The sequence below is a fragment of the Artemia franciscana genome, unplaced genomic scaffold (genome assembly GCF_032884065.1).
Source record: "Artemia franciscana unplaced genomic scaffold, ASM3288406v1 PGA_scaffold_1213, whole genome shotgun sequence".
NCBI lineage: Eukaryota > Metazoa > Arthropoda > Branchiopoda > Anostraca > Artemiidae > Artemia > Artemia franciscana.
Genome location: NW_027062624.1, coordinates 62470 through 82616, shown reverse-complemented (window position 1 = coordinate 82616; position 20147 = coordinate 62470). Strand labels below are relative to the sequence as shown.

At 35.9% G+C, this 20147-nt stretch overlaps 1 protein-coding gene across 1 annotated transcript in view; it reads left to right on the top strand.

The window, feature by feature from the left end:
- LOC136041280 (facilitated trehalose transporter Tret1-like) overlaps nucleotides 1-20147 on the top strand; it is a 49177-nt gene that overhangs the window by 10125 nt on the left and 18905 nt on the right. The window contains exons 2-3 of the mRNA XM_065725889.1: nucleotides 5158-5290; nucleotides 18786-19000. Of these exons, the coding sequence (XP_065581961.1) occupies nucleotides 5158-5290; nucleotides 18786-19000 (348 nt within the window). The remainder of the gene's footprint in view (nucleotides 1-5157; nucleotides 5291-18785; nucleotides 19001-20147) is intronic.

Here is a 20147-nt window from a genome sequence, read left to right as displayed (position 1 = left end):
CCTTGTGTTTTAGCTGTCTTCTTTAAAGAATCTTGACAAAGACCCAAATTTTAACGTACAGAGCCAGGATTGAGGAAGGAGCAGCCCCCTCATATACGGAATAATTTCTGTTCTTTTTCAGTTTTAATGTTGCTCCTTACTTCAGGATGAAAAAACCGTTTTTTTAATTTACTTCCTGGTCATTTTTCAAATCATGCCAGGAAATCCCCTTCCTTCTCCTATGAATAATTTCCCCTAAAAGCCCCCGATAATTTCCTCCCTAAGTAAATTTCTCTCCTTGGAAAATACTTTCCCCTCCACCCAAATAACCCCCCCCCCTCCTCAAAAAAAGTCCGTATATTTCTCAATAGCAAATACTGTATGTGAACCACGGGAAAATTGTACAAAAACAGCCCTGTCCCAAGGGACTATGGGGGAGGGAGGTATATCATCCCCAAAAACGCATTTATTGGACCGTATATCGAATCTAATGGGTATCTCAGAATTTTTACGGGGCCTGTTGTCCTCTAATACTTTAGGTCACTTTAAGGGGGCATTACAACTTTTAACAACCATTTGAATGAGCCCTCTTGATTTTCTAGGACAATTGGTTCGACACAATTGCCCCTGAGAAAAAGACAACAGTAATATTTTTTTAAGGAATTCCAATAAAATGCAGAAATTAAGGCATTTTCTTAAAGATACGACTTGGCCATTTCTTTTATAACGGAGAGAGCACATAAAGTACTATGCTACTGTAAACTAAAATCAATCAATGTTTTGAAATAATTCAACATCTTAGAATTTTCAACAGCACATTTTTATAGGATTCATTATAAGGCTATATAACATGTCAAAAAAAAAAGAAAAATCAAAAACACCTATGGACACGTGAAACACAGAAAACTAAATGCACATAAACATTGAAACTCAGTGCCGTAAGCCTTTGTATTTTTGGTGCCACAAAGCTGCATATTTGCGCACAGCTTTATCATTGTCCTTAAAAATAAAATCCTTGTATTGAGTGAATTTCAACTTACTATCAGGATCAGCAAAGTTTAAAATATGAAGAAATTTCTATTTTTTTGTTAAAATTCACTATGTGTTCTTGCTTTAAGTCTAGGGATTTTTGCCAGATCCGACAAAAAGGGGGAGCCAAGGGCTAAAGCCCCAACACGACTTCTCGTAGGGCCCTGGACAATAAGCCTTTGATTCTCCTACATATTTAATTCCGTTTTTAACTAAATATTTTTATTATTATACAAGGAGAGTTGAAGACCAGTGACTTTCTTTTTTGCTTTATCTTCCTTCATAATTGTGTTGAAGTTTGATACGACTAGGATGAACATCAAACTATTCTGACTTAGTTAACTTTTCCTGATGCCAATACTCGTCACCACAAATCAATAATCCGGGAGAGCATTGAAGGCAGTTTTCGTTTTGCCGTGATTCGGAGAGAACATTGTTTTTATAAACTCTATTGGATGTTAGGAACTTTTCAACTACAAAGGAAAATAGAGAGTATTAGAGGACAGAACCGGTGTTAATGGTTGAGGTCAATGGGCACTTGCCCAAGGGTCTCAGAAGCATACAGGATCATGTTAATATGGTAGTTTAAGCAAAACTAAGCAATCTTCTACTATCTCGATGTAATGTTATTGTGAGGGCATACCTACCACATAATCCGTTCTAATTCCTGTTCATTATATGGTGTTGAATTTGCACTCGATGTTTCAAACGCATTTGGTTCAATATATTATAGCCAACTTTGGTTTTCTTTAACCCAACTTGATGTTAATGTTTCTATTATATCAACTCTTCGTTTTTGGTTTGCTAATTCACATGCTCGACTCAAATCATGTGACACTTACGTTTGTAATATCCCTATCTGTTTTGGTCCTAGGCAAGGAGGAGTCCTATCTACGTGTCTTTTTAATACTACTAGTCACTTTTTTACAATCTGTATTTCTCCAGTGATGCCTATATTTATCCAGCATCAGCGGTGCCAACTGATGAATATATGGCAATGGGTGGAGGGGGGGATAAACATTATTCTTTTTATTTCAATGAAGATATTTGACAAAGGAGAACAAATTTGAGCGAACATACCTTCAACAGGGAATAGTGGTGCTTTCCCTGCTTGAAGAAGAATGGGACGGAAGGAGCGACTCAGAACAAGCTCATTAAAAGTAGCAGCACCATTTAATAGCTATAAAAACAAATCGCAAGGATTATCAGCATAAGGCACCAATAAGCTTGTCTTACTGGTCCGATATAGCGCGTAGCTAAAATACAGGAAAGCTAATAAATGGATATAACAAGATATTTAAAAAAAATCTAGGGGACGTGACCCCTGCCTGTGGATCGGTGCGACTAAAAGGTTTGAAAAGGGGGATTATTGACCCCTAGCCTACTATCCCTTTTAAATGTTTATGTTTTGATGATGTTTCCAGTCCTTCGAGATTTTGATGAGCTCATCCCTCTCACCTTCAAATATAAGGTTCCCTCCAAAATGAATTCCTATACAGGCATGTCTACCCGCTCCAAGAATCTTACGATGAATTGCAGACATATTATATTCAGACAGATATTGCCGTAAGTATATTATAAAGTCATAAATTGGGAACTAGAAACAGAAAGAAGGAAGAATTGCGAGGTTCTCACTAAAATTGAGCCCTCACTACATAAGGTAGCAAGGTACTCCTTTGGACATAAAACTCGGGCAACAAATTGCTAATTTCGGTACCTAGAGGCATCTAAAATCAGAATAGCCACTTGCTACTGCCATTACCTTGTGAAAACCAAAAAATAGAATAGATGGCGAAATAGTATCTCCCAATACACGTAGAACAGCAATTGTTACTTTTTGAATGTTTAATATCTTGTGTCTGTACATTTTGGCTCTTTGTGGAGAATGGAGGTAATGTATCAAGAAATACTTGTCTTCCATTTCCTTCTGTATTTACAATTGACTTCTATTTTCCTGGCATAGTGATTTTAGCAACTGTTTTTTTTTTGTACTGTTACCCTATATGCATGGAGGCACTATTCATGTTATCTGTGTCACTTTACTGGATTTCCGAAGCACAGAAATTAGCAATCCACACTCTTGTTTCTACACACCTTTAAATTCCATGGGTAGCGAAGTTAGCAAGGCAATGATGTCTCGGCTTTAGATTCAAAGAGACCCTCAACGATGTTCAGCTAATAAAGCAAAACAGATGGAACCATGAGAGATAAAGAAAAGGGAAAAGAGGGCAAGATTCTTGATAGTTGATCTCATTTATTCCATTCTTATGTAATACAAACTCCAGTGTAAACATACAGCGAGATTCCTGGTTAGAGGACAAATCTTGACGTTAATTTTGCAGAATCTGGTATCTATTTTTTTTTTTTCAGTGAAAGACATCAAGTAATTTCACAGATGTCACGAATCAATGCAGTGTGGATGTTCATTCAAATGTTGCGCTTTGAACCAAATTTTTTTTTCCAAGGGGTGTGATTTGTATATGAAGACCGTACCTATTTGTGCAAAGACGATTATTCGTAAAATTGTAAAAAATGTACTTATAGACCGTACCTATTGTCTATGAAGGCCGTACCTATTTGCACACAGACGATTATTCGAAAAATTAGAAAAAGGTAGTTATAGGCTCAAAAAAAGCATTACGCACAACATGACAAGAACATTTCGAATATATACAAACAAGTTGGTTCAAATATAACATCGATGTTATTGAAGCATCTTTTTATAGGTTCTAGAGATGTTTACAACGGAAAATGTGTTTGGTCAAACTTATACATGATATGCTGTAACAATTATAATTCTATCTTTGTATAAAACTTTTCATATAACCCACGGAAGTCCAATTAACATCCCAGATCATTCCCTAAACTTATGCGTGATCAAATGACCCTTTTCCAAGTTTGATGGAAAAAAGAGGTAAAACTTGAAATTTAGAATTTTTTGTTGTTTAAATTAGAGACAATTGTTTATGCTATTGCAGCTACAAAAACTGGAAATCAAACATCGTTCCTAACCAGTTTTAGCATAGAACACACAGCCATAAACCATGCAAACAAATCATTAATTTGTGACCATTTATGAACAGTGCACTATCTGCAAAATCATGTTTATTTTAAACAATAAGATATTAATATTTCTAGTTTTGCAGAAGTCAAACAAAATTTCTGAAAAAATTTTGATGTCAATAGTATAATCTGTTTCTAATGAGCAGATTATAAAATTGACAATAAAACTTTTAAAGTAATATTTTCATTGAAACTTTAGTTGTTACTATCTGATCGTTAATGAAAATCAAATTGTGAAGTCGAAGGTAGTCGTGGTAGTCGACGTTGACAACTTTGCTCCTAGGAACAGTTATCAGGTTGGGCTGTCAGAATGCGCTTAAAATTCCAAATAAAAAAAAAAGAATTGAAAAAAAAATACCATAAAAGGTGAATATCCTTCGATTATGTTTCTGGATTTTTGGGTGATTTGTTATAACCTAACCTCACTTCCCTAATGTGTCAACTACCCAAATAGTCTACGAGTGGATTAATCCTTCTTGCGAAAACAATTAAAAGTTAAAATGTTTCGAATCCCATCGTGTACGTAAACAAACACATAATAAAATGAAAGTCACAAATATTATGACTAGCCAAATCACACACCAAAAAGAAAGTTTCATCCTCAAACCAAACGAAGAAAATCAAAACATTTCAGACCATCCCCGAATTTATGTAAACAGGGAAAAGTAAAATTCCAAATATAGAGATTATTTTTTCAAAAAATTCTATGTGAAATAAGATTAGAATGTGAAAAGAAGATCCCCAATTATGTGAAAGAAGATCCCCAATTATGTGAAAGAAGATCCCCAATTTTATGTACGCAGGGAAAAGCCAAATTCCCACTATTGGGATTACTTTTTTCTAAAAAGTTACTACTTCAAATACCGTATTTTTTCGTTGAGCGTTTAGATTAATCAATATTTTTTGCATTGCTCCAGTACACTACTGACTTTCAAATCCCCGGAAAAAAATCGGAGGTTTTCGTTTCAAATATATCGGTAGCAAACTTATCTTCTGACTGCCACGCAAGGGCGCTGCAAAAGTCATTTTTCATGGCACTGCAAAATATCATTTCATACATATTAACCAATTCTATTATAATTCCAGTTTTTTGTCGCAGCTTGTGCTTCTGTTGGCTCTTTTGCCCTGGGATATGACGACGGTTGGGGATCTCCAGCAGGGCCCAGTATTAGGGACGATTTAAGCGTAAACGCAACAGCAACTGATATAGACTGGATAGGTAAGGCAGCATGAACTATGTCAGTATGACAAATAAAGCTATATCTCCCTACTCAAAATTAAATAAAATATATGCCGTTTTCATAGTTTTACAACAAAGTGAGAAAATATTCTTTTACAAGAACTTTTTTCTCTAAGAATTTAAAAAGTATATCCGAGTATTGGAAATAGCATTATTAGGTCTGCAATAATCTATTGTAGATCAAAATACAAAAGAGTAATCATCAGTACAAGAAAAGCTGAGCATAGGGCATGGTGCCAAGCAGCAGCAAAGAAAAAATAAATATAATAGTACTGAATAAATGAAGTGAATATTTCTTTATAAGATACGAGAAAAAGAGGATGAGTAGAAAATACCTTTTCAATTATGTTTACATAAATAACAAACATGATGTTTTTAACAAAGATGATATTCAATGTTATCATGTTCCTCCATATTGTAGCACCTAGTAATGGACGATATGGCTTTCATGTATTGTTTCTTTCACCTGCTCTTTAAGAAACTTGAGAGGAGGCTCTTTCGATTGAAAACTGACAGTTCTAGTGCCCATTTTAAAAGTTGAAAACTTCTGGGTTAAAGTAAGATACAATGTTCTCCCAAAACTTATTTTTTTTTGGCAGCAGAGTCAATATTCATAGTGATACCGAAAAGGAATCTAGTAAGGAGTAATACGTCCAAAAATAAAGTTTGCTCTAAAAAGTAATGAAGACCACACTGTCTTTCCATCGTAGGAAACGAACAATAGGTAAAGCAATTAGGAATTTCTAAGACAGTAAAACTTGTTCAGTAAAACTTCCTTTTTAATTATTTGCATGGTTAAATGTGGCAACGCTGCGAAAATAAAATACTTCCCAAAAATGGAGAATTTCGAAACTACCGGAATTTTTTTTTTTTTTAGAAAATCAAGGTTATTGGGTATGAACAGATTTAATATGAGTCACAGAGATGTTATAATTAAATAAAAAAAATTCTTTTTAATAGAAAATGAATATTTTGGCTCTATACCTAAGACTCATCCTCTGCAAAAAATTTTGTATAAATAAAACAAGACTTACAATAATATACGATCTTTAAACTATAATTAAAAATTAAAATATTCCCAGAATCATTACTTCAACGAAATTCAACCAGTACCAATTTTTGAGAGTCCTGGTTGGCAATATGTTCAGCCATCAATTTGTTTAATCAACAAAATTAATTATTTCGCCAGTTCATGTACAAAAATCGTATATTGATAAGCCTGATTGTCGAGAAGTCAGTATTTTTTTTTGAAGCCACATTTTATTATTGAATTTATACTCAGTATGACGGGTAATTTTTCAGTATATTTTATTTTTTTGATATTATTTTTTCAATTCAGCAAGTTGTATCAGCAATTTGGATCAACGTACTATGTTCAATGTTTTTGTTCAATGTTCCCTCATGGGAACTCTGTAAACGAAGCTACAAAATCCAGTTCAATGGGGAATGGGATGCTGTTGTAGCGTCAATGTTTTAGATGCTTTTCTTATCAAACAGCTCGTGGTAATGAGCTGTAGTAAGGAGCGATCTGCATCAATAGTAACCGAAACTGTAAAAAAAAATTGATACCAATAGTTTTTTATACCAATAGTTACATCAAAAGAATCGCATTTTAATGCTGATTTTAAATATATAAATGTATATTCTTACCCATAAAAAGTTATGAGCCAAAGAAAATTTGCCTTAATTTAGAAAATAGCAGGAAACACCCCTTAAAAGTCATGAAATCTTCACGAAAACCACGCCATCAGATTCAGCGTATCAGAGAACTCTATAATAGAAGTTTCAAGGTCCTATCTATAAAGATGTGGAATTTTTATTTTTTGCCACAAGACACATCATGGATGCGTGTTCATTTGTTTGTTTTTTGTTTTTACGGCACTTGGTATTAACCAATTGACATATAGCAATCGCAAATTCTGTCGGTCTGTCTGTCTGTCGGTCTGTCTGTCTGTCGGTCCCGGTTTTACTACTTTAGGCATTTCCAGGTAAGCTAGGACGATGAAATTTGGCAGGCGCATCAAGGACCGGACCAGATTAAATTAAAAATAGTCTTTTTCTCGATTTAACCATCTGAGGGGGAGTGGGGGGCCCGTTAACTCGGAAAAAATAGAAAAAATTGAAGTATTTTTAACTTGCGAACGGTTGATCAGATCTTAATGAAATTTGATATTTGAAAGGATATCGTGTCTCAAAGCTTTTATTTTATATCCTGACCGGATTTGGTGACATTGGGGGGAGTTTGGGGGAACCTAAAATCATGGAAAACGCTTAGATTGGAGATCGGGATGAAACTTAGTGGGAAAAATAAGCAGAAGTCTTAGATACGTGATTGATATAATTGGAGCGGATCTGCTCTATTGGGGGGGGGGGGGGTTAATTCTGAAAAAAGTGATCGGATCTTCATGAAACTTCATATTTAGAAGGACCTCGTAAATCAGACCTCTTATTTTAAATCTCAACTGGATCCAGTGTCATTGAGGGGGGCAGTTGGGGGGGAACAGAAATCTTAGAAAATACTTAGCTGAGAGATCAGGATGAAACTGGATGGGAAGAATAAAACATGTCTGAGATACGTGATTGAAATAGCCGGAACGGATCTGCTCTCTTTGGTGGAGTTGTGGGGGGGGGGAAGGTAATTCGGAAAAAATAAGGTATTTGTAACTTACGAACATGTGACCAGATCTTAATGAAATTTGATATTTACATGGATCTTATTCTTTAAAGCTCTTATTTTAAATTCCGACCAGATCCTGTGACATTGGGGGGGATTAGAGGGGGAAACCAAAATTATTGGAAAACGTGAAAATTGGGGTATTTTATCTTACGAATAGTTGATCGGATCTTAATGAAACTTTATATATATACTAGCTGTTGGGGTGGCGCTTCGCGCCATCCCAACACCTAGTTGGTGGGGCGCTTCGTGCCCCCCCAAGCCCCCCCGCGCGCGTAAGTCGTTACGCGCCATATTAGTTACGCGCCATTGTAGTTGTGTCCCTGTGTCCCACCTGTGAATATAGATAGATTTATATATGTGTTTCAAACTACGTAAAAATTGCGAATATACAACATTCTTGGCTTTCCCATTGTCTGTCCATATACAAAGACGTATGTACTAATAATGACGTCATATGCAAACGCTCTTTTTACAAACAAACAAACATGCATACACACAACTCGTTTTTATATAGATAGATAGATAGATAGATACAATACAAATTAACTACGTAAAACTTGTGAATATACAACAGTCTTCGCTGTCCCATTGTCTGTGCGTATAAATAGATTGTCAGGTTTACCGACCCTCAAAGATGCAACATACAATTGTACATTGGTAAAGCAATCTGTATTAAGATCTATACCGCATTTTTCTAGTGATTGCCCTTGAGCTTTGTTGATGGTGGTTGCAAATGCTAATCGAATTGGGAATTGCAATCTTTTAAATTGAAAAAGCAGATTCGTTGGAATCATGGGAATGCGAGGAATAAGAACAGCCTCACCCTCATAAGGCCCTGTCAAGATTGTGGCCTCTATTAGGTTTTCCATTGTTTTTTTTACGGCAAGTCGCGTGCCATTGCAAAGCTTTGGTGGGTTGATATTTCTTAAGAGTATTATTGGTACGCCTATTTTTAGTTGTAGCACGTGTGGTGGAAACCCTGAAGGATCTATGGAATTTAAAAATTCAGATGGATAATTAACCGCTTCATTTGGTTCCAAAATACAAATTAACTGCGTAAAACTTGCGAATATACAACATTCTTCGCTGTCCAATTGTCGCTGCATATAAATAGATTGTCAGGTTTACCGACCCTCGAACATGCAACGTACAATTGTCCATGGGAAAAACAATCAGTATTAAGATCTATACCACATTTTTCTAATGATTGACCTTGAGCTTTGTTAATGGTGATTGCAAATGCTAATCGAATTGGGAATTGCAATCTTTTAAATTGAAAAGGCAGATCCGTTGGAATCATGGGAATGCGAAGAATAAGAACAGCCTCACCCTCAAAAGGCCCTGTCAAGATTGTGGCCTCTATTAGGTTTTCCATTGTTTTTTTTACGGCAAGTCGAGTGCCATTGCAAAGCTTTGGTGGGTTTATATTTCTTAAAAGTATTATTGGTACGCCTATTTTTAGTTGTAGCACGTGTGGTGGAAACCCTGAAAGATCTATGGAATTTAAAAATTCAGATGGATAATTAACCGCTTCATTTGGTTCCAAAACTGTGTCGACTGACTTGTAAAGGACTGCCTGGTCTCGAATCTTGGTCAAAACAATATTGTTGATTTCGTGGACGTCTATATTTTTGGGTGCGAGAATCGCTCTTTCACTTAGCCATTTATTATTTTTATAATTTTTTAGAATATTCGGAAATACTTTTTGAATCAATTCATTTTTGGACGTCACTAAATTACAGAAATCAGCAGGTAGTTGTATACGTCCTGAAATTGAGTCTACTGGGAGCTTTCCGTTTCCCATTGCCAGCAATTGATCTGAAAATGTTTGACCAGAGTCATCGTTTTGCAATCGGACACGCATATTTGTAGTTAATTTTAATGTTTTTACGTGTGCCCATAAATTAGAATTTTTCAGGCAAGCATTCATTTCGTCTGCAGGAGTTGATCTAGGTATTATAGGTAATGTTTGCCTGAAATCTCCCGCGAGCAATATTAATGTGCTGCCAAAGGGTTTCGACTTCCCTCGCAAATCTTTCAAGCATTGATCCAGAGCCTCGAGCGATTTTTTGTGTGCCATTGTGCACTCATCCCAAATAATAAGTTTGCATTGCTGCAATACTTTACCCATCCCAGATGATTTGGAAATATTGCACGTGGGAGTTTCTGTAGAATGCAAGTTCAGAGGCAATTTCAAAGCGGAATGAGCAGTTCTTCCACCAGGCAGCAATGTTGCGGCTATTCCGGACGACGCAATTGCCAACGCTATATCATTTTTTGATCGAATTGATGCCAGAATCAGTTTTATCACAAACGTTTTACCAGTACCTCCTGGCGCATCCAAAAAGAAAATTTCTCCAACGTTGTTATCGACACAATGCATTATCGTATCATAAATGTCTTTTTGTTCCGACGTTAACTTGGAAATGTTATTTTGTACATACGACAATAGATCACTCGTACTGTAACTTTGTTCACGATCCAATTCTACACATGTCGAAACAGCAGCGATACGGTTTGGTGAAGGCATTCCCAAATCCTGAAGAGGTTTGTTTGCCATACGTACGCACAAATCTTCTATAACAACTAAAGTGTAGTTATAAATTTCTGATGTAAAATCAAAAGTCATATCTGACGTCTCTAACTGTTTTCGATGGAGTATATCTTCGGACATTTTTGACTTATATTTTTCCCATAACTCTGTGGAGCTGATGGAGAGCAAGTTGTTAAAATGATGCCAAACAATGCACGAATTTGACTTGGGGTTGACGTTTCGCACGCGTCATCCCAGTGTTGATGCAGTTATCCCAGTGTTGGTCATTCTCCAATAAATTCAGAGCTTGGCATGCACTACGGTAAGTGTCATGTATAGTACCATTTACAGTCCTCAAATACTCAAAGGATGTCGGACCGGGTACATTCACCAAAAGCAGGCGTAGAAAGAAGCATTCATGTTGATTGGGGTGAACGGTGTAGAGTCTTCCTATTGTGGTATCTTTGAAGATGGTAGGTTGGCCGTCGACTGACTTACCCTGTTTTCGACGTTCAAATACTTTATTTTTAGTATTCCACGTGTAATACGAAGGCACTTCAGTATACAGCAGTTTTTTTTTGTAAAAGAATCATTTTTGCAAAGCGAAAAAAAATCTGTTAATGTTGTATCCGGTGGATTCAGGACTCTTTGTTGCACGTGGTTTCCGTGAAATAAACACGTTGACCATTCTGTAAATGTACCGCTAAGTGAACAACAGCTGGACTACGTTCATGTATCGGAAATGAAAGAATTCGCCAAACAGCTTCATTACTGCTTATGTATCTTCCAGCCTGATATTGTACGATTTCATCGAAATCTTTGATTTCGGGCTGCAAGCCAAAAACTGCCATGTCACTGCCTTTGTTGACGCATTTACATATGTATTTGATTGCCTTTACGGAGTTACAGTATTCAACGTTTATGTGTGCATTAAATGTTTTTGATAATAATGGGGAATATGGAACAACCCACTGGTTATCTACTTCGATGGTGGTACCGTTACGCTTCTTTATTATTGCTGTTTTACCGCCATCTTCAGTAGATCTTCTTCTATATTGTGGGTAACCATCATTGCCAGTAATTGTGTTTGATACTAAAAGTCGAGGATATTGCTTTGTGCACCTTCCTTTGGCCATGCATGGTGAATTTTCGTTCAGTGCACCGCAAGGTCCATGTATCATATTTTTTACAATAATATCATGTAACCCCTTATCGACATTTTTATCAGGTAATTCAGCGGAAATCACATCATCAATTTCGTTCGAAGTAATTTTTTTATTTAGCCAGATTAGTATATGTGCGTGTGGCAAACCTCGTTTTTGCCATTCCACTGAGTACATCCAGAATCGCACTGACCCAAACACTTCAAGTTTTACAATGTAGTTTATCAGTGATTTCAACTTTTGCCGGAAGACATGGGCCGTAATGTCATGCCTATGAACCGCCGATTGTCCTTGAAGTAAAAGCTGCAGTATCTCGTCCCAAGATTGATTACATGTAAATGTAATAAATAAATCTGGACGACCATAGAGACGAACATACGCAATAGCATCTTGAGCATATTCATGCATATGACGGGGACTGCCAGCATATGACGAAGGTAAAATTGTTAATCTTCCAACGTTTGTGTTATTACCGTCATTTATAACTGCATCTCGCAAATGAATGTATTGTTCAGAGCGGAGCTTGGTCTGATTCAGGCGAATATATAGCAAACGTTCTGATTCAATTTTAGCATAAATATCAACGACGAATTGGTGAAACAATTCACGGCATTTTAAAATATAATTTTCTTCATCCTGCCGAATCATTAGTCTATAGGAATAATAATGCACTGCACTGCATTTCTTATTCATTTCTTTGTTAGTGGCTGGATTCATCAATTTAATATTAAAGTGATAGCCGTCGGCTCCATCCCAAAAAATGATAGGATATTGTAGGGCATCGTAGCATCGATGAGTTTCAGCAATTCTTAACAACTGAGCGTTTCGCTTATGAAGAATAATATCTCGAGGTAAAAACTGATCACCGACCATAACGATTGCCACTTCGTCGATAGTTGGAGCATTGTATCTACGCACATATTGGCCAGGAGGCGTTTTGTCAGCGGAAATAACAATTTTATGCGTATCAGTAGGCATCAAATCGATGGCTGTTTTGAACAGACGCACTAAATTATTATTTTCGTGGAAAAGATGTTGCAATTGGGAAACGATTATCCTTTCAATGTTGGGAGAAATTTCGCAACGTGCATTCAATTCAGAATTTCTATCACTGATGAAGTACAATTGTAATAATTTATGATTCTCGCCTGAGAATGGTAGAAGGGACCCTGCTCTATGATAAATTTGCCCTTTTACTTTGAAAGTAGACATAAATTGATCTGGATTTTCGATTTGGGCTCCAAACGACGTCATTTGGAAACATGAGTTGTATTTTCTGATTTTTGACAAAAAACGCTTAGATTCTGACGTAGTTCCAGTAAGGAAAGTCTTCAATGGCTCTGGTGGTGCAGCCAATAGAGGAAGTTTAACTTTTCCTGAGGCGCAACACATTCCCATTGTTTCACCATTGAATTTCAAGGCCTTGCAATAGGGACAAATTTTAGACATTGTCCGGATTTGAACACTTCTACTCGAGCTATAATCATCGACTGGGTTGTACCTGAATGCCAGGCGATAACTTTCAGGTTGCTCTGATTCCTCGGCACGCTTTCTTTTCTTACTTTCTCTATCAGCAGCAAGCCTGATTTCTTGCTGTTCTTGTGATTCCTCGGCACGCTTTCTTTTCTTACTTTCTCTATCAGCAGCAAGCCTGATTTCTTGCTGTTCTTGTAATTCCTCAGCACGCCTTCTTTTTTCACTTTCTCTTTTAGCAGCAAGTCTGCTTCCGCGTTGCTCTGGTAGTTCCTCGGCACGCTTTCTGTTCTTTCTTTCTCTATCAGCCTCAAGCCTGTTTCCTTGCTGTTCTTTTGATTCCTCGGCACGCCTTCTTTTTTCACTTTCTCTTTTAGCAGCAAGTCTGCTTTCGCGTTGCTCTGGTAGTTCCTCGGCACGCTTTCTTTTCTTACTTTCTCTATCAGCAGCAAGTTTTTTGGCATAGACTCTTTGAGCATCTTCATCGGCTTTTGCCATGGTAAGTTCATCAGTCATTGTAAACTTAAACATTAATAGATTTCTACGTGAACATATGTCTTAAATATCTTGAATGACGTCACCGTCAAAGCAAAAATGACGACAACTAATTTCATGACGTCAGTCAACGCAGAAACATGACGTCACCTGATCCACAGACAGACACACAGACAGACAACTTATTTTTATATATATATATATATATATATATATATATATATATATATATATATATATATATATATATATATATATATATATATAATATATATATAATATATATATATATATATATATATATATATATATATATATATATATATATATATATATATATATATATATATATATATAGAAGGATATTATGTCTCAGATGCTCCATTTTCAACTCGAATTGGATCCGGGGACATAGGGGGTTGGAGGAGGGAAACAGAAATATTGGAAATTGCTTAGAGTAGAGAGATCAGGATGAAACTTGATGGGAAAGATAAACACAAGTTCTAGATACGTGATTGACATAATTGGAACGGATCTCTTATCTTTGGAGGAGCTGGGGGTGTTAATTTGGAAAAAATGAGGCATTTTTAACTTAAGAACGGGTGACCGGATCTTAATGAAATTTGATATTTAGAAGGAATCCATGTCTCAAAATTCTTATTTCAAATCCCGACCAGATCTGTTGACATTGGGGGGAGTTGGAGGGGGACATCGGAAATCTTGAAAAACGCATAGAGTGGAGGAATCGGGATGAAGCTTGGTCGATAGAGTAAGCAACTGTCCTAGATACGTGATTGACGTGACCGTACCAGATTCGCTCTCTTTGGGGGAGTTGGGGGGAGGGGTTCAGTGATTTGGAAAGTTGGGTGCTTCTGGACGTGCTAGGACGATGAAAATTGGTAGGCGTATCAGGGAGCTGTACAAATTGACTTGATAAAGTCGTCTTCGACCATCTGGGGGGGGGGGGGCTAGAGGGAGGGGAAAAATTAGAAAAGATGAGGTATTTATAACTTACGAGTGGGTGATCGGATCTTAATGAATTTTGATATTTAGAAGGACATCGTGACTCAGAGCTCTTATTTCAAATCCCGAACGGCATTAAGCCTCTGATTTTCCTTTTAAATCAATCTATTGCTTCTTAGAGTTTTGTTAGAGCTCATACCATATGAGCTCCTGGCTCTTAGCTCTTCTTACCTCGTCACAAGTGCCATATGAGCTCTTAGCTCTTGTTTTTTCCAGGGGTGATCGTATCGACCGAGTGGTCCTAGAATGTCGCAAGAGGGGCTCATTCTAACGGAAAATAAAAGTTTTAGTACCCTTTTTAAGTGACCAAAAAAATTGGAGGGTACCCAGGTCCCCTCCCACGCTCATTTTCCCTAAAGTTACCGGATCAAAATTCTGAGATAGCCATTTTATTCAACATAGTCGAAAAACTTCCACAGTCCCCGTGGGAGGCGTGGCAAGTTACAAACCGTAGTAAGGAGTGACCCGGCTCAATAGTAACCGAAACTATAAAGTACAGAATTTTGATACCAATAGTTGCATCAAAAGACTTGCATTTTAATGCTAATTTTAAATATATAAGTTTCATCAAGTTTGTTCTTACCCGTCAAAAGATGCGAGCCTGAGAAAATTTACCTTATTTTAAAAAATAGGAGGAAACACCCCTTAAAAGTCATAGAATCTCAATGAAAATCACACCATTGGCTTCAGCGTTTCAGAAAACCCTTCAGCAGAAGTTTCAAGCTCTTATCTACAAAATGTGGAATTTTGTATTTTTTTTTGCCAGAAGACAGATCACGGATGCGTGTTTATTTGTTTTTTTTTTTTCCAGGGGTGATCGTATCGACCCAATTGTCCTAGAAAGCACTAGGGGGGCTCATTCTAACAAAAATTAAAAGCTCTTGTGCCCTTTTTAAGTTAAGGCCCCCTTTCAAGCTCATTTTATCCCAAAGTCATTGGACCAAAATTCAGAGATAGCCATTTTATACAACATAGTCGAAAAACAATATAACTATGTCTTTAGGGATGACTTACTCCCCCACAGTCCCCATGGGAGGGGCTGCAAGTCACAATCTGTGACTAGTGTTGACATATGGTAGTGGTTATTGGGAAGTGTAGAGACGTTTTCAGGGGGGATTTTTTTGTGGGGGGGGAGGATTTGAGGGGAGGGGCTTATTTTGGGGTCAATTTCCATGGAGGAATTTGTCATGGGAGAAGAGAATATCCATGAAGGGGCGTAGGATTTTCTAGCATTAAAAAAAAAAATAAATATGAAAAAGTTTTTTAACTGAAAGTAAGGAGCAGAATTAAAACTTAAAACGAACAGAAATTATTACGGATATGAGGCATTCACCTCCTCCAAATACCTCGCTCTTTACGCTAAAGTATTTTTAGTATTTTCAACTATTTATTCTACGGCCTTTGTGATTCAGGGGTCATTCTTAAGGAATTGGGACAAAATTTGAGCTGTAGTGTAAAGAGCCAGGTATTGACGAGGGGGCAAACCCCCCTCATATACGTAATAAAAACATACGAATATAGAAGTTCGTTAAACAACTTAATTCGCAAGTTACATATATTCTTACTAATAAAAACGTTCGTTAAAAATTAAACTTTCTAGTTGCCTTTTTAAGTAGCAAAAGAATTGGAGGGTTACTAGGCCTCCTCCCCCACTCCTGTTTTTACTCAAAATTGTCCCATCCAAACTATGAAAAAGCCATTTAGCCAAAAAATAAATTAATATGCAAATATTGTTTTAATTATTCATATACGGAGAGCCAAAATTAAAACACCCATTACTTCAATAACGTTCACATATTAAACAAAAAAAAAACAAGTTTTTTTTCACTGAAATTAAGGAGCGACATTAAAACTTAAAACGAACAGAAATTACTCCGCATATGAAAGGGGCTGTTCCCTCCTCAACGCTCTGTACTCTAAAAGTTTTTTACTGTTTTAAAGAGTAGAGTTGAAAGAAAGAGTCAAACGTTAGCGTAAACAGCGAGGCGTTGAGGAGGGGGCAACCCCTTTAATATACGGCGTAATTTCTGCACGTTTTAAGTTTCAATGTCGCTCCTTACTTTCAGTTAAAAAAGACTTGTTTTTTTGTTTAATCTAATCAAAAGGTTGAAAAGCTTTGGGAAATTTTTTCCACAAAAACTAGCCAGAGTGAAAAGTAGGTAGAATAAAATTTCATAGAAACAGAAATTTCAGGTTCTTTGTGAATGAAGAAATTTATTTCAAACAGTTCGTGGTAACGAACTGAAATAAGGAGCGACCCGGCTCAATAGTAACCAAAACTGTAAAAAATGGAATTTTGATACCAATAGCTACATCAAAAGAATTTTATTTTAATGCTGATTTTAAATATATAAGTTTCATCAAGTTTAGTATTACCTATCAAAAGTTACGAGCCTGAGAAAATTTGCCTTATTTTATAAAATAGGGGAAAACACCTCCTAAAAGTCATTGAACCTTTATGAAAATCACATCATCAGATTCAGCGTATCAGAGAACCCTGTTGTAGAAGTTTCGAGCTCATATCTACAAAAATGTGAAATTTTGTATTTTTTGCCAGAAGGCAGATCACGGATGCCTATTTATTTGTTTGTTTGTTTGTTTTTTTTCCAGGGGTGATCGTATCGACCCAGTGGTTCTAGAATGTTGCGAGAGGGCTCATTCTAACGGACATGAAAATTTCTAGTGCCCTTTTTAAGTGACCAAAAAATTGGAGGGCATCTAGGCCCCCTCCCACGCTAATTATTTTCCCAAAGTCAATGGATCAAAATTCTGAGATAGACATTTTATTCAGCCTAGTCGAAAAACCTTATAACTATGTCTTTGGGGACCACTTACTCCCTTAAAGTCCCCGTGGGAGGGGCTACAAGTTATATACTTTGACCAGTGCTTACATATAGTAATGGTTATTGGGAAGTGTACAGACGTTTTCAGGGGGATTTTTGGTTGGGAGAGGCGTTTAAAAGAGGAGGATATGTTGCGGGAACTTTCCATCGAGGAGTTTGTCATGGGGGAAGACAATTTCCATGAAGGGAGCGCAGGATTTTCTAGTATTTTTTTTTAAACAAAAATGAAAAAATAAATATGAAAAAGTTTTTTCAACTGGAAGTAAGGAGCAGCATTAAAACATGAAACGAACAGAAATTATGACGCATATGAGGGGCTCACCTCCTCCTAATACCTTGCTGTTTACGCTAAAGTATTTTTAGAAATTTCAACTATTTATTCTACGGCTTTTGTGATTCAGGGGTCATTCTTGAGGAATTGGGACAAAATTTAAGCTTTAGTGTAAAGAACGAGGTACTGACGAGGAGGTGAACCCCCTCATATACGTAATAAGCACATGAGAATACAAAAGTTCGTTACGTAAGCTAATTTGTAAGTTACGTATATCTTTTACTAATAAAAACATTCGTAAAAAATTAAAAGTTCTAGTTGCCTTTTGAAGTAACCAAGAAATCGGAGGGCAACTAGGCCTCCTCCCTCGCTCTCTTTTTCTCAAAATCAATCAATCAAAACTATCAGAAAGCCAATTTGCCAAAAATAAATAAATATGCAATTTTGTTTAAATTATTTATCTACAGAGAGCCAAAATCAAAACATGCATTGATTCTAAACGCCCAGAAATTAAATAAAAAAAAACTAAGTTTTTTTTAACTGAAAGTAAGGAGCGACATTAAAACTTAAAACGAACAGAAATTACTTCATATATAAAAGGAGCTGCTTCCTCATCAACGCCCCGCACTTTACGCTAAGGTGTTTTACTGTTTTAAAAAGTAGAGTTGAGAGAAAGAGTCAAACTTTAGCGTAAAGAGCGAGGCGTTGATGAGGAAGCAGCCCCTTTCATATACGAATTGATTTCTGTTCGTTTTAAGTTTTAACGTCGCTCCTTACTTTCAGTTTAAAAAAACTTATTTTTTTTAATTTAATATCCTTTATGCATGACTCAATCATAGTTTTAATAGACGTTTTGGGAAAAACACATTTTGGGGAAAATTGATTTTCTTTTATACATATTAAAATGACGCAATCAAACAAAGCTTATTACAGCTAAGTTGCGATTATTTGCTTCAAGATGATTAGTCATAATTACTTATTTTTAATTGTTTTCAGTTAGTGGCATACCCATTGGGTCAACAATTGGCGCAGTTTTGGCTTTCGTTTCAACGAATTATGTTGGAAGACGAGGAACTATGCTTCTCATTTCTCCATTTTACATTTTGGCTCACCTTTTAACAGTTCTAACAACCAGCCCGACTCAAATATTCATTGGTAGAATTCTCACTGGTATGGTTGACATTTCAACTACAATGGCATCTCAAATTTATGTAGGTTACTTAAATCTCCTTCGATTTTTTTAACACTGAAAAACAGTATTTTTGAAAACTTATTTGAAAACTTAAAAAAAATACTTGAAAAAAACTTAAAAAAACTTAAAAAATACTTAGAAAACTTAAAAATACAGGCTCTTGAAAGCTTTTTGATGCTCAAATGGGCCTAATACAACTTTTTACAACAAATTTGAGAATGTTCTTAGAACGTTATCATGGCCCAAAATTTCTGCGCATTAATTTTTAAAGTTAGTTATGTTCTGATTTTTGCTATTTTTACCTATTATTTCAATTACTTCTTAAATTTTTTATTATGTTGCTTAGTTCCAAAGCGAAATCAATGTTTTTAATACCAACAGTTCTGCGGAATTGTTTTTAAAATACAATAGTTGGATTTTTAGTTTTAGTATAAAAAAAGCGGGAGCAGAACTATTATCATAATATTTTTGAATTCACCGTTGAACTTTCACCTCATTCGTAAAATTCTGCTTCTTTTACCAATAAATGTGTAATTTGGTGCCTTGGCATGAATTAGGATGTCGTTTATAGATTCTAAATTTAGAGAAATCCAACTTTTGGGGAAAGTTTTCAAACGAAGCTTTGTTTAAAAAAGAATGTAACCAGTTTTATTTAGCTCCGTATCTATAGGCTCAATCTTGAGGAGTTAAAAAGATTATTTATGATAAAATTAAAGGTAACTCTGAATAAGAAATCAAACGTTTAGCCCTCTTTTTCTAGCACTTTGTGTTTCTATAATGATTTTTTTTGGCTGTCGAACTTCTCGGTCCTAGGAAGAATATTAATAAAAACAAGAAAAACAAAAGGGGAAAAAAAATTATATTTGCTAACTAATTTGGCTGTTCCGCACACAAAATTGCATTCTGAAATCATCTTAGACAATTAAAATTTATTTTCCTAAAAAGGGATAAACCCAAATGGTTAGAATACAACAACTGATAAAAAAGTACACAAAACTGTTTATTACGGAAAAATCACTAATTACATTTTAAAATTTATCTTAAAAAACTCCTTTGTATCCATTTATTTTAGTTTTGATCCAAACAAAAAGTTCAATTTATTTACCTGTCGGGAAATAAAGTTATACATACCGGAGTCTTATTAACGTAATGTTTTTCATATTATT